This window comes from Sphaeramia orbicularis, chromosome 7 (assembly GCF_902148855.1).
Source record: "Sphaeramia orbicularis chromosome 7, fSphaOr1.1, whole genome shotgun sequence".
Taxonomy (NCBI): domain Eukaryota; kingdom Metazoa; phylum Chordata; class Actinopteri; order Kurtiformes; family Apogonidae; genus Sphaeramia; species Sphaeramia orbicularis.
Window position 1 is genome coordinate 9,388,814 of NC_043963.1, and position 12,707 is coordinate 9,401,520.

At 40.1% G+C, this 12,707-nt stretch overlaps 1 protein-coding gene across 1 annotated transcript in view; it reads right to left on the reverse strand.

Moving 5' to 3' along the window:
* Nucleotides 1-1,000: 1,000 nt before the first annotated feature.
* The window catches only part of LOC115423123 (histone-lysine N-methyltransferase PRDM16-like), a 46,164-nt gene continuing 34,457 nt past the window's right edge, over nucleotides 1,001-12,707 (reverse strand). Inside the window, 4 exon segments of the mRNA XM_030139854.1 lie at nucleotides 1,001-2,203; nucleotides 2,253-2,739; nucleotides 4,831-5,011; nucleotides 7,813-8,064. Coding sequence (XP_029995714.1) covers nucleotides 2,605-2,739; nucleotides 4,831-5,011; nucleotides 7,813-8,064 — 568 coding nt within the window. The 3' untranslated portion in view covers nucleotides 1,001-2,203; nucleotides 2,253-2,604.

A 12,707-nucleotide genomic window follows, 5' to 3' on the forward strand; every position in this document is an offset into this window, starting at 1 on the left:
AAACGAAAGTCAAATTTTACATGCTTTCAACGACCAACTCCCGGGTTCTATTCCTCTATTATTCAGTGGATTTTACACGAAATTTTCAAAACTTCTAACCCGCATCCACTGGACCCCCTTCACTGCTCTATGCCCCCCCCCCCAAATGATGGGCCCCATGAATTTGTCGCGTTTACCCCCCCTTTACAGTGCCCCAGTGCATGGGGATGTTCGTGAATTCTGAGACTGCCGACAGTTCGGTTCAGGTGAACGTTAGCGTCAGTAATTTAGGATATGGGCGTAAGAAATCCCCCCTGACAAATCGCACCCTGGGTCTAAATCCGATTCGTTTCCGATATTTTGCCATGCGACTTCAGTTTGAACGGCCAGGTTGCATTTATCCGACTTTTATGTCACTAAAATGCGACAAACGTGACAATTCCGCATCCCAGGAGGAGAAGAAGTGTTGGGAAAAACACTTACTTCCGACATTTTGCCATGCGACTTCAGTTTGAACGGCTAGGTCACATTTATCCGACCTTTACGCCATTGAAATGCGACAAACGTGACAATTCTGCATCCCAGGAGGAGAAGAAATGGTGGGAAAAACACACTTACTTCCGACATTTTGCAATGCGACTTCAGTCTCAATGGCTAGGTCGCATTTATCCGACCTTTACGTCACTAAAATTCAACAAACATGACAATTCTGGGACGCAGAAGTGGTGGGAAAAACACACTTACTTCCGTAAACATGCGTGGTCACGTATTATGTCAGGGCCTGTTTTGCGCATGCGGGTCACTTCAGGGTCACGTTCAGTTCATACTCAAAACTGACAGAAGTCGCATTTAATGAGCATACCAAAAAAAACCCGAATTGTGCATTAAAGACCTGCTGTCTGAACACAGCCTTTAGGTACAGACGTGACTTCAGAATTAGCGAATTATGAAAAGAAAGTTCACTGGAAAAGTTGAGATTACAAAGTGACATACAATGCCCTTTTCGGATATTTATAACAAAGTTTTTTTTGTTGTTTTCTTTTTTCCAAATCTGCCCCCATAATACTTCGGCCAATTTCAACAAACATTTTAGCATACTGGGTAAAATAAGTCCAACTGAAACCAAACAACTAAACACTGGAGGACATTACGATGCCAAATAGGATCTAACGCTAGCTACAGTTAACTCGAACTATAAATAAGAACAATTACTCGAATGGGTGCTTTCTGTTTTGGCACGCTAACGCTTCAAAACCAGAGATTCTGAATCCTTCTCGTGTCCTGATACGCGTTCGGTTCCTTCAGCAACAAAAACGGGGGATAAAAATGACCTTTTTTGTGACATTTCCATTCCCCGTGTCGTGACAAAACAACCAAAAAATAAATACATACACACACTTCTGAAATCAAATACATAAGAGTGTAATGAGAACAAAACTACGACAGCGAATGCAAGCCCCTCGGAAATGAAATGATTGTCAGAGAACAAAACATTTTCTATGGGTTATTTGGCACATACCACTCTTGCTATGAACATCTACGTTATTTTGTACATCATATGACAATATCATACAATTTTGGTCCTTCTCTAAAATAATTATATTAACAATTTAGCACTGTGGTGCCTAAGAAACAATACTGTGGTATCTAAGAGGAAAAAAAAAAAAACAAGTAAAATAAAATTAACAAATGACAAAGAAATGAACAAGCAGAGAAACAACTTTTTTTTCCCGTTTTTTTTTGTTTTGTTTTAAGATGATTTGGATTAATTTTCAGCATGTTTAAATCTGATAATCAATTAAAATCACTACTTTTCCAGACAGCTCATTAAAATCACCAGTTTTGTGCACTTTTTTTTTTAAACATCCTTCTCTGTTATCATTAAAAAAAAAAAAAAAAAAAAAAAAAAAAAAATCAGCATAAATGGTACTACTGTCATTTTCTCAAGTAGCATCATTATGGTGGTGCTACCGTTGATTCTGCGGTTAAAACTGAAACCAGATCAGTGATTAAGTCGCCCATGATCGGTGGGAATGGGTGAAACCTGGACAGAGTAGTGCACGCGCCCACTGGCTTCCATGGCGTCGCTGCTGCTGAAACGGCGCCGTCTGGTGGACATGCGTTGCTAATGCAGTGCTCGTGGTGGGCGTGTGCACAGACTTTAGTGACGTACTAGTCATTAAGTGTCTTCATGAGTCTCTGTGAAGCTGGGTCCACGTGGACTCTGTGAAGCTGGGTCCACGTGGACTCTGTGAAGCTGGGTCCACGTGGACTCGGGGAGGATCGGAGTAATGTTGGGTTCATCACGTCCTTCACATCAACAGGGGCTGAGCAGTGCTTTCTCTTTGACAGAGTCTTGCAAGACCCCCCCCCCTCGCCTGGGGAGGAAACATCCCCCCTCCCCTTTCCTCCTCCTCCTCCTCCTTTCTGTTTTTTTGTTGCTGCTCTTCATCACAAACACACTCTTTCAGTCTTGAATGTATGTGATGTTGAATTCTGCTCCACGTCTGTCCACTACTCATGTCCACTCAGCTTCTTTTTCAGTTTCTATCCATTTGCAAAACTAAAGTTCCTCCTCCTGCTCCTCCTCCTCCTCTTCCTCCCTCTTCCTCTTCCTCTCTGCTTCTAGATGTGGTTGAGTGGGTGAAAGCTGCTCGTCTCGGACGGTCCACCTCCCATGCTCAGCCAAGCGTCCAGAGAGTTCTGGGAGGGCACGTGCAAAGGGTTGTTCTCAGACAGAGACAGCATCATTGCATAAGCCTGAAAGACAAGAAGAAGAAGAAGAAGAAGAAGGGAGTTTAAACTAGAGTGGGGGGGTCAAAGTCATATGAGTTCAGCCCAATGTGATCTCAAAAAGGCCGGATCAGCAAAATAATAACAGCGAAAAAAGTCAAATGACATAATAATAATGTTTACATCGACAAAGATTCCTTTAACTTCCTGAGACCCAGGAAAAGGAAAGTTTTAGCTTTAAGCAACTGTCTTCATTGAAAACGGAATAATACAGTGGTTCCCAACCTTTTTTGGCCCAAGACCCCATTTTAAAATCAGAAATTTCTGGTGACCCCAGACATTCAAAACGGAGCCTTTTTTTTTTTTCTAAAATTACATTTTTTTTTTTATCATGTAATAGTTTGCTATACTATGTTGCAAATAAACATTAATTTTAGACCACATTTAGTCTATATAATGTATATTATTATGGACGGAGGCAGAAAAGCCAGGTGTAGATTACTGCACAAAGAGAAATGTATTTTCCTTGGTCAGGATATGTACAGTCAGTCCAGCTTGGATTTACAAGGCTGACAGTTAATACTGAACAAACAAGAACTCAAACTATGAATTATGAAAGAGCTGCAGCATCTGAAACTGACCACAATGAACATTTGACAGATAAACAGAACCACAGTGCTTCAGTTTCAGACTCACAGTTTGTCATGTCTTTTATGGATTGGGATTGTCTCTGTCTCTCTCTCTCTATACATATATATATATATATATATATATATATATATATATATATATATATATATATATATATATATAAATTCGTTTTTCTTCAGTTACTGGAAATTTCCAGCCCCCCCATTGGAATTCCAGGCGACCCCACGTGGGGTCCTGACCCTAAGATTGAAGAACACTGGAATAATGCAACCGTTTCTTCAGATATATTTTTAGAATTATTTCTATTTATTTATTTTTAAATGGAATGTCCTTTGCAATGGGCAGCATTTTTTAAGTAAAACTGTGAAACTTTTGTCCCCTACAGAGGGCAAAAAGGCATTGCTGAGTCTGAGGAGGTTAAAGGAGTGATATTTTGCTTTTTTAAATGGAATTCTTCCTTTTCCAACATTTCCCTGTGGTCTACATAAACTGTAAATGCTCTGCTTGGGTCTGAATTCTTCATTCATTCAACTCCACAGGTCCATCTTCAACCCTATTTCTGAGGAATGACACCAGAAAGGTGGTTTGGAGCGCTGGCCCTTTAAATGCACATGAGCCACTTCAGGCTCCGCCTCCTCCAGGTTGTCGGCTGTGCTGCTCTGTCCCGTTCAACCAACAACTGAACATTTTAGGTAATCGACTCCAAGTTTGAACATATTTTCAGTTTTTACTACAACCGCTGCTGCTGATAAACAATTATGTCGTACTCGGAGAAATGTTCATCAGAAGTCTTGACCTTATATGAGCAAATGTCATGACATAACTACTTATAAAACGTAACAAATTTAGCAGGAATTCAAACAGGTTGTAGAAATCCACTCGATTTTTGCCCAAATGAATATAACGATAGCTGTGCAGCAGCTGGAAGGTTCAAATTCAAACTGTCTGAACTATTAGGGTCCAAATACACAAATAAATGAACCACAGACTAATAAAAGTGGGATTAGAGAAATATGAGCCCTTTAAATGACAGCTGATCATTCAAGTCTTATTCTGACAGTTTGGATGATTCTGCATCATTATCAGAATCAGTAGATCATCTAAAAATTCCATTTGAAAAAAGCCAAATATCACTCCTTTAAGGGTTTATGAGTCAGTGTGTTTTAAAGGGTTCAAAGGTCAGACAGAGGTAGAAGCAGCAGAAGTTAATGTTAGTAGGTGAAGGAAGAGGAGACGACGGTGGACGAGGTGGTCTTCAGCTGCACCTTCATCAAATTCACAGATTCTACTTCATCTTTATCTGTTTGGACTGTCTCTTCTTTCTTTTCTCATGCCTATACTTTTTATTGCTTTCCTGCTGTAATGTTTTTAATGTTTGATGTAAAGTTCTTTGAATTGTCTTGTACATGAAATGTGCTATAGAAATAAACCTGCCTTTCCTTCTTTCCTTCTTTCTCGGTCACATACCTGTGTTTTAGCCTGTCTGTACAATGTCTCTTTCAACGCCTCCGACTCTAGTGAAGTGTTAAATATGTCTTTAACGTCAAAGGGCTGCTCTTCGCTGGCTGCTTTACGTAACCCGTCCAGGCTCTTGGGAAAGCTGGGCAGACCCTCCAGGTCCAAGAGAGAGCCCTCCTCCTCTATACACCTGCACACCGAGGGATGGACGGATGGACGGACGGATGGACGGTGGAGGTACGACAGTGTGGAAGGATAAATTAATGGAAAGGTGGAGGGAGAGTTAATGTAATGAAAGGGACGGAAACAGTAAAGGGATGGTGTTTGTATGAAGAGAAAAGAAGAAGCATTAGTAAGTTTGGATAGAACAGCAGAAGGAAGGAACGACGAGAAGGAAAAGAAGTGAAAAAAAAAGAGTAAAGAGCAGGATTTGGCCTTAAAGGTGGGGTAGGAGATGTTTTCATGGAGCTTTTTTTTTTTTTTTTTTTTTTTTTACTATATTTAGGGCTGTATATTGGCAAGAATCTGGCGATACGATACAAATCACAATATTACGATCATGATACAATATATCACGATATATCACGATACTGTTAAAAAGTCAATTCTTTGTTTGTTTCTTTCCAAAAAATGATTATTTCCTGGAAGAATTGAACTACACCAGAAATATGCACTAATAATAAACACATTTTTATTTGATCCCAACAGGATCTGATGCTATGTCACAAAATGTTCCTGTGTTCAAACTTAAATGATGTTTTACAGACATAAAATTTTAAGATCCTGTTCAAATGTTCATATTCTATTAGTTCAGAACTAACATCAGAACATTATTTTAGTTCAATCCCAACAAAGGAACTAACATCTGCCTCTCAGACAGTAAAAAGTGGTTTTAGGATGCGTCAAACAACCATTATTTAACAAAACAATGTTAAATAATAATAAATAAGATATAAAAAATAAAGAAAAGCAAAAAACAAAAATGAACCTCCGCCATATCTGCATTTGAATAAATACCTAAAAATATCGATACAGTAATTTTTAATATCGATACAGTATTGCGAAATGAAATATCGTGATATATTGCAGAACCGATATTTTCTAACACCCCTAACTATATTGCTTAAAATCCCCTTCATACTCCAATCATAACACAAAATAAACAAATGTAGTCACCTGTGGAACGGACAGGACTGAAAAAACACCATCCAATCGTTTTAAGCGACCCATCGAAATGATTGGATGGTGACATGTCTATCAAACTCAACTGCCATTTGTCCCGCCCCCCTCTGCGAGTACTCTGGAGGCGTGGCTTCAGGGGAACTCTGAAGAAAGGGGTTTGGACTTTTCAGTTGTGTATTTTCTAAATGTAGCTTGCTCCAACTGTTTTTCCAGGGTCTCCTACCCGACCTTTAACATAACGAAACGTTAACACTGACTACGAAAACTAACGGCATGAACAAATACACGATAAACAGGAGTATGTGTTACTGACAGTCGGACAAATAAGAATGTAAAGGTAGTATTTTGTGGTGTATTAACATATAGTAACAACTGTTAAATAAGAAATCTGCTACGATTAATAACCTCTGAGCCCTTTTCTTTTTTCTTTTCGTATTATCATTTCTTCTTCTTATTTATAATATTTTTTTATTTGTTTTGTTCCCCCTTGCCTAAGGACTAGCTTTTAAACTACCCATATTCTTACTAGTAATGTTTTTACTCTTCACTTTACAGGATTTGAACTTATTACTACTTGATTTTTATTTGGTTTTTTTTGAAAATGAAGGATTGTTTTTAAGGAATTGAATTACTCCCATCTTTTTAATGTAATTAGTTGTATTATTCATTGGATTTATTACTCAACCCCCCAAAGGGAAGGCAACAGTATGGAAGTAAATCTGTGCCATCAGATATTTGTGTAAAGACTCTGTTACATTAGTCTTTTTACTGCCCTGTAATCATTTTTTTTTTCTTTATCTGAATCTTTCCGCTGCAGCTCAGGATGGAAACAGTCCTGGAAACAAAGATAATTTAGTAGTTTTTAAAAAAACAAGACTCTGGATGATGCTGAAGCTGCAAATTAACCTCAGATGAACTGTTCAGGATATTTTCACTCACAAACTGAGGATGTAACCCTTTATCAGGCAAGTAACTATTTTTGTGACAGCAACAGTTCTAAAATACAAGTTCCTTTCATCTTACATGAGCTTTTCTTCTATTTTTATTAGAGCTGAAATGATTAATCGACTCAAAGTGATCAAAAAAAAAATCATTCAACCACAATTCTCCTGAATCAAAGCTTTGTTTCCTTCAGTTCTCTGCTGTTAAACATTGGTTCCACTGTTGTGTTTCACACGGACGCTTATTGTGATGCACAAAGGAGCTTCAGGAAAACTGCAATAGAATATTTCCCTTCAAATAATTCGAGTTGATTAATCGAATCGTGAATTTTTGCATTCGCTTCAAGCACCTAATCCATTAATCGGTTGCAGCTCTAATTTTTATATATATATATATATATATATATATACTTCTTGAATTTTTTTTTTTTTTTTTACCACTTATGGGTAAGGAACCAAATATGGTAACTTCATTAACCTTGATTTTCGACATAACAACCTCCTCCAGGTTGTCGGCTGTGCTGCTCTGTCCCGTTCAACCAACAACTGAACATTTTAGGTAATCGACTCCAAGTTTGAACATATTTTCAGTTTTTACTACAACCGCTGCTGCTGATAAACAATTATGTCGTACTCGGAGAAATGTTCATCAGAAGTCTTGACCTTATATGAGCAAATGTCATGACATAACTACTTATAAAACGTAACAAATTTAGCAGGAATTCAAACAGGTTGTAGAAATCCACTCGATTTTTGCCCAAATGAATATAACGACAGACCTATAAAGGGTTAAAGGTGAACATCATGTCTCCTGCTTTAAGACAGATGGTCCAAATGCGAGCTTTTATACGTTTATCGGAGTAAATACCTGCGAGTGTGTTCGTAGCTCATTGCTAATGGAGCCGCCTCTTCCTCCTCCTCATCCTCCTCATACGCTCCTGTCGTGACCGGAGACGGGGACTCGGGCGCTTCATCGTGAGACTTCTCCGTCAGGCTGCCTTCCTCCTCCTCCTCATCGTCGCCCTCCACCTCCTCCTCTTCTTCCTCCAGGCCCTGGAGACCCAACTTGGAGTTGGACAAACTGTGGCTCGGTGGACGCTCCTCCTCAGCTTGGTCTGATCTGCAGGAGGAGAACCAGGAGGAGTCTTAGGCCCAGTCCCCATTCACCCATTGGCCCCTCCCCCTTACCCTTACCCCTACCTCTTGGCCCTTGCACTTGGCACTACCCCTTAAAATGGAGTTGCAAGGGGTAGGGGTTGACACATTCTCCTACGAAATGGTCCAACTTTTCCAGACCTGTTACATCATCAGCAGTCATCGATGCCGCAATAAACAGATGCGGCAACTTTGTTTCTGAAAGAATTCTCCATGCCATTACGTGCACTTTGGGCATTTTTTTGCAACCATAAACCCCAAACTCCAGAAATTCGATCGATAACACATTGAAACGGCATTAAACAGTCGATCAAAAGATTAAGTTGTTTACGAAGAAAATGCGTACATTTGTGTGTTTCTTGCGTCACATTGCTGCACTTTTTTGCTGTTTACCTCCATCTTGCCGATGATTCGAACAGAATTATGGGAGATTTCTTATACGCAGGGTGCAATTTGTCAAAAAAACAGAGGGTGTGTGTGTGTGTGGGGGGGGGTTTTTGGTTTGTTTTGTTGGAGTGGGGTGGGGTGGAGGTATATACGTGGGGGTGCGGTCCATAACTAATGTAACTAATGCTAGCGTGAAACGAAAGTCAAACTTCACATACTTTCAATGTCCAACTCCCAGTTCTATCCTCTATTATACAGCGAATCTTACAAGAAGTTTTCACAACTGCTAACCTGTACCCACTGGACCCCCTCCACTTTTCTATGGGCTGTTGGTGAATTCTGAGACAGGGACAGTTCAGTTCAGGTGAACGTTAGTGCCAGTAATGTACGATATAGGTGGAAGAAAACTGTCACAACTTGCCTCTTATTTCAACTGGTTTGTCCCCCCCCCAGGATGATATTCATTGAGCAGAAGTAGGGATGTAAAAACCAGAGGGGGGGTTGATTCCCCCCTGCTCACACCCCTCCATTTGTAGTGTTGTCCTGAAAAGTCTCAGTTTCGAGGGCTAAACAGCCCCTCCCCCTTAGCCCTTCCCCTCTGACTCATCAACAATCGGGACACCCCTACCCCTTCACGAGAATGTGCAAAATAGAGGGGGAAGGGGCCAAGGAGTGAATTGGGATTGGGCCAAAATCTAAGCCATAAAGTGTATCTGTCTAAAAATGTACAATAATGACATTTTATCTGTTAAACGTGCCACTGTGGAGTTAAACCGACCTCATCACACATACACTTCATATATTTACATAAACCCTCACAACAGAAGACCTGCTGTTCCTTTTTGTGCAGTTTTTCTGTAAATACACCCAGACCAGAGACAGTTTTCTGTCTTACATTGTAAATATTTTGCTGTCCATTACAATTCCTCTTGACCTTATTCACAAATTAAAATCAGCTGGGTGTCGTCTTTAATATTTACCGAACCAGAGGGAAGATAAAAGTGAGAAGGACTCGTTTTTGTTTATCCTCCAGGCGCTGTGCCCGCTCTGTCCACGTTTCCTGACCATGTGAAAACACGACTCCTCACAAGCGGAGAGCCAAGTATAAATAATGTGTTGACGGTGCTCGAAGTCCGACTCTGGCGTCCACACAAACAACACGGGCGCTGACAGTCTGCCCCGAGCACGAAGCCCATGATTAATAGAGGGTCTGGTCAGAAACAGAACAGGACATGTCCGGCCTCAGACCGGCTCCTCTACGCTCTGGAACGGACTTTATGTGCAACGGGATATCATGACCCACGTAAATATACACTTTTAACCCTATAACGCCAAATGTATCATATTTAATACATGACTTCTGAAGCCCTCTACATGATCACTGTGATATTATTTTTCTTGAAAAACGTGATGTAAATAATTAGATACATGTAATACACAGATAATCCACCAGGGGGAGGAATTCATTGACCAGAGGCCTTTCCAGTGACACTACAAGACTGTCATTAATGAGGAGGGAGGCAGAACTGTGACAATTTTGAAAAAAAAAATTAGCAATTTGTTTGTGTTATATTATGTTTTTGTGTCTCTATGTGTTTGTATGTTTTGTGTGTATGTGTGTATATTTTGTACGTTATATATGCATTTTTTTTCTTAGTTTTAATTATCTCCACCAAGGAGGTTATGTTTTCATCAGGGTTTGTCTGTTTGTTTGTCTGTGTGCAAGATAACTCAAAAAGTTATGGATGGATTTTGATGGAATTTTCAGGAAATGTTGATACTGGCACAAGGAACAAATGATTAAATTTTGGTGGTGAAGGGGGGGTGATCTGCCTTGGCGGAAGTCTACGCTGTCTGAGTGCTTTTCTAGGTTTTTTTTTTTTTTTTTGTGTGTGTAATCAACCTTACTTTTCTTTTCTTTTATTATCATCATACTATCACTGTGTTCTGTGGTATCCCATGACATGTTCTTCTGTCTTGTTTCCACTGTTGGTATTCTTGCACTGAGAATCCATTCCAGTAATACTGTATCCACTGAAATACCTCTGTTGGATCTTCATTTGTTAAATGTAAATGAAAATAAAAATTTAAATTTGATCGCAAAAAAAACCCAAAACAAAACATCTTTTTGTTTGTTCAAAAATAATAATATTTGCGCACTGAGACCCAATGTATCAAATATGATACAAAATTGAAACTCATACACGGAAATTGATATTTAAAACTTTTTTTTTGGTTGTCCAGAGGGACCCAAAAAGGCTCCAGTTTCAAAGAACTGGAACTTTCTGTTAATGATTTAATGGTTCAGGCTTTACAGGGTTATCTGTACGTATTAGAAACTTTCCACATGTACAGGGTGGGGAAGCAAAATTTACAATGAACATTTAGTTGTTTTTTCTCAGCAGGCACCAAACATATATTGATGTCATAATCATACCTAACACTATTATCCATCCCTTTTCAGAAACTTTTGCCCATATGAGTAATCAGGAAAGCAAACGTCAAAGAGTGTGTGATTTGCTGAATGCACTCGTCACACCAAAGGAGATTTTATAATGGAAAGAAGAGAATGACTATGAGCAAAACTATTACCAGAAAGTCTGGAAGATACTATTAAAGAAGAATGGGAGAAGTTGTCACCCGAATATTTGAGGAACACTTGCGCAAGTTTCAGGAAGCGTGTGAAGGCAGTTATTGAGAAAGAAGGAGGACACATAGAATAAAAACATTTTCTATGATGTTAATTTTCTTGTGGCAAATAAATTCTCATGACTTTCAATAAACTAATTGGTCATACACTGTCTTTCAATCCCTGCCTCAAAATATTGTAAATTTTGCTTCCCCACCCTGTATGTTCATGCTGTTGTTAGCGTCAAATACGACACACCAAGGGTTAAAGTTAGGGTTATGTGAACTGGAGATCTTCACGTAAAATTACACGTGATCAAATGATGCTGAATAACACGCAAAAGGTCAAAAATGCGCAGGTATATGAGGCCGAATGCCATAAGAACTGCCATGGCATACCATTTCTTGAGACCAGTCTGTTGTGTGAGTGAATGAAGGAAGAAGATGGCTGATCTGCAAACAGCCTATCAACACGCCACCATTAGGACCTGCCATCTGTACATTTTCCAGCCAGCGCCCCCCCCAAAAACCCTCCCCCCTCAACCCCTCCATCACCCCCAGACCACGATGTCATGGCTCATGATATCATTTCCTCTGGGACGGCAAATTTACCCCTTCCATTTTTTTTGCCACACACTGGACATTTATCAAACCAGACAGCATTACCTCTGGGAAGGGGTGTACAGGGACAGGATTGGGTCACACACAGTGGGTGGGTGGGGGGGGTCGGACTTTGGTGGTAGTGGTGAGGAAGAAGAGGAGGAGGAGGAGGAGGAAGAAAAAAAAAAACTTCTCCTCTTTCAATCTAGATTAAATATCACCATAATCAAATTGCCAAACTGGTTGGTGGGGAAAAAGTCCATGCCTGCGAACGGGGAAAGAAGCGTAGCTCTGACATGGGGGGCCCTGGGTTCTGTCATTTAGTCTAAACACGTCAGGCGGCTGTTTGTGTTAGCGGGCTGGGGGTCTGGGTACAGCGGGTGGATGGGGGAAGAGCTCCATCATCAGTGGATCTCCTAGATAAATGCCTCAACCTGAGTCCCCCTCGGGGTCCCGACTGCCAGCCAACGGAGCCCAGACGGGGATCCAGCTCCAACTGCAGCTCCGTCCAAACCATACAACTTAAGGCGAGACCCAGGCCCCAAATCCAGCCCTCATTAGGACCTGATTTGTGGTTCTGAGGAGACAGATACCTCCTCAGCTCTGCAGCTCTGGAAACATATCCCCCTGTAGACTATTGTCGTGAATTCTGCTCTGTTTTTGTAATGAGGCGCTGCTCAACCCACTGTGAATATATGTAAACTATGTGGACAAAAGTAATGGGACACGTTGAACTGAGGTGTTTCTTTTCTAACAGGGGTCTGGGATCCAAAACAATAATGACAAAAAAGGAAATGTTGTTTATAAACTATATGGATATTCTACCTGGGGTGCTTTAGTTTAATTTTAGGATTAAAATGGAGTAAAATGTACTTGGATAGAGTGATTTTTATGGATTAAATATACACTATATGGACAAAAGTAAAGGGACATGTTGAATTGAGATGTTTCTTTTCTAACAGGGGTCTGGGATCCAAAACAATAATGACAAAA